Below are 3046 nucleotides of genomic sequence, written 5' to 3' on the forward strand. Positions count from 1 at the left end.
TGACGTTTAAAGCGGCTTCTTGAACGAGGGCATCTCGAGCCTCCTCAGAGAGAGCGCGAAGGGTCACCCAGAGCGTAACAGCACTAACGACTACGTGAGCTGGGCAAGGGCCTTTTTCTGAGTTGATAGCGACCGTCTCACAAGCGGGGACGAGTGAGGCTTGAATGAGTCCAGCATCGATTCGACTTCCCGAATTGAATCCAACCAGGAGGAGCTGAGCCCATTGGATGCACCATTGAGCTCGCGCTGTATTCTCAGTAGGGGGTACCACAGGCAGATCAGAGGACGATGAAGGGAGAGCAGAAATCGACAACAAATAGGCGGTGCCGTGAACTCGTGATTCAGACATCTCAGCAAGAGCTATGACGTATGGATCAGGATCAGCACGATGATGGAAGGAGGCTTGGGTGCACACCTTGAGCAGTACAGGGATTACAGGGCTGAGCACCTCGTTACCACTCGAGCAAAGGCGTCTGGCAATGTCATGAACACACGACCTCAACATTGATACCACTATACGGCTCTGTGTTGTGTCGGTCGAGTCGTTCATAAGGCAATGGCTAAGTAGATGGAGCAGACCATCGCAGATTGAAGCGTTCGTGAACGTAGCGGATGTAAGAACTGTAGAGGATAGAGCCTTGATAATAGCCGGACCATTGGCACTCAAGTCAAGGCTCGCCCCCGGTACTGTTGCTATCAGCTTCCTCATTGCGTGTATGAGTTGTTCTGATTCCTGCTCAATTGAGCAAGCTCCTCGATGCAGACACCGAGAGACGACTTCAACTATACGCCGATCACGTTCGAGCTCAGGCCTGCGGCTTATCAATTCACTCATCACGTCCATCAATCTACGACAGGTCAGAGCATCAATGCCGTCAACGTCAGCGGCCAAAAACACAATAGTGTCAATGATCACTTCAGTGCTGTGTAAAGTGCATTCCTCGGCCTCCCACGAGAAGCTCGCGGTTGACAATAGCTCAATAAGACAGGCTCCCTGTGGCGATTGATCGAGTGATGCATGCAGGCTCGCCAATAACAGAGCGACATTGAAATCCATCTCCGATCTGTTGAAACTACCAGTAGGAGCCAGAAGGGCCTCAATATGGCCACCACACTCGTAGACATCGAAGAACAGCCATGCGAGCAGACACACAGCTACGCTCCTATCTAGCTGTGGGGACATGGCCAGAGCCAGCTGCCAGTGAGTGGCAGTAGGAAGGCGAGATACGCCTTCCAGGGACGATGACAATAGCCCGGCAGGTAGGGAGCCGGTGAGAACTAACTTAGCGAGTCGGCCACCACCGTCTACACTCAGAATAGCAAGTCGTAGTTCTGGAGAGTTTATGAACAGTTTTCGGATCTCCGGACAAATGTTGTTGTCGCTCAACTGTTCGACGAGTTTAGCACAGAGAGCAACGCCCTCCTTAACAGAGCGGGCGTTAGCCGAGGCCTCGAGTAGAGTATGGACCACTTTAATTCCCTCATCTGGGGGAAGGGAGGGATGAAGATCAATCGCTGCTCCGAGACAGGGCATGACTAAGGCGATGTCAATACCGCTGCGGACTGAATCAACAACACTAATGAGCAGCTCCGTCGCATCGACAGGACTGTTGAGGAGGCTACAGCAATCAGCAGCCATCTGGAGGATCCTGTGGCTCCTCGGAAGATGATTCATACGAGCCAGGGCAGCGCCAGCACGTATCATGTTAGGGAGGCATCGGACTTGACTTGGGCCGGTCAATAGGACTACCTCAGCGAGCGGTTCAACGGTCGAAGGGTGCTGACCTACTGCCTTAAGGAGGCTCCCTAAAGCACCCTGGCATACACAGCTGCTCAGGCGACTCGCCAAGGCAGAGTCCGCGCACAAGAATGACAATACACAATGGCTCGCGGCAGCAACAACATCAGGCTTGTTGGAAGAGGACAGCAGTTCAACTCCCCATTCGCATGGCTTATGATGGGCTGTGTCCTCTGACGGGTGGGCATCATTTGGGCTCAGTAACGTCAGAGCACACTGGAGGCTGTCCACTTGGATCATCTCGTTCGCCAACTCCGAGGCTAGGATCGATGTTAGGCCGGTACTGAGTCTATTGCGGAAGTCGATAATCTCACACGGCGGAGCGATGCAACCTGCTCGGGTAGTTAATAGTCGTGCTAGTGAATGGTCGTCTCTCGATAGCCTAACCAACAGCTTCAATGCTTCGATCATTAAAGGCGACTCCTTAGTAGAAGGCAGGGCATCAACAAGACGGCAGGCTAAGTCGAAATCGATAAACCAAAGGGCTTGCGGATCATCCACATCAATTGAGTGTACGACATCCACGACGACATTCAGCAGCTGCAGAAGGTGCTCATCCATCGGCCCTTCAAGACAGTCACTGAGCAGAGGGCTTCGATGGTGAGAGATGGTCCGGAGCCAGGGCGTCATCGTTGAGGCGTGAGGGCTCCATTCGTGGAGGAGGCCCAGCACCAAGCGACGAAGGACAACGCTTTCAGCAATGTACTCTCTTAGGAGCATCTCGCAGTCAACAGCAGTCAACTCGGACAGCAAAGTGCTGCTGATGCGTATAAGAATGTCGACCAATTTGGCTACTTTTCGCCGAACCATTTTCGACCGTTTTTCATCGTCATCAACATCAAAGTCGATCTTGCCGATATTGACGGCCTGTAGGATGCCTCTGAGTATCTCCTCAGTGGCCATGCCTGATTTGATTGACCCACTTGCCAGTGCCTCCCCACTACGGATGAGGTCGTCTAGTGAGCCCATCGATAAGATATCACCGTGGGCGCAATGATGGGCGAAGCAATGGAGGCACACAACACTGCGGGGCGTTCGGACTAGTGTAGCGTGGCAAGAAGAGCAATAGTGAAGGGGCCGGCTGCTCATTTGGGGCGAATACAAACTCATGGATGGAAATCTCCCATCCTTATTCGTGATTGGACGAACTCAAGAGTAGTTTGATGGAGACCGATTATTACTATGGTCCCCACATGTTCACCATGTTATGGGCAGGGGAGTGCCATCTCGAAGAAGCTTAGGCCTTCA

The 3046-nt window shown here is 52.7% G+C and overlaps 1 protein-coding gene across 1 annotated transcript; it reads right to left on the reverse strand.

Moving 5' to 3' along the window:
- Window positions 1–705: 705 nt before the first annotated feature.
- On the reverse strand, window positions 706–2767 carry Pmar_PMAR002429 (hypothetical protein; the record flags this gene model as incomplete). The annotated part of the gene is made up of 2 exons (XM_002780678.1): window positions 706–783; window positions 839–2767. The coding sequence occupies 2 exons, from the start codon at window positions 2765–2767 to the stop codon at window positions 706–708; spliced, it is 2007 nt and encodes a 668-aa protein (XP_002780724.1).
- Between the last annotated feature and the right edge of the window lie 279 nt (window positions 2768–3046).

The sequence above is a fragment of the Perkinsus marinus genome (genome assembly GCF_000006405.1).
Source record: "Perkinsus marinus ATCC 50983 genomic scaffold scf_1104296944200, whole genome shotgun sequence".
Taxonomy (NCBI): Eukaryota; Perkinsozoa; order Perkinsida; family Perkinsidae; genus Perkinsus; species Perkinsus marinus.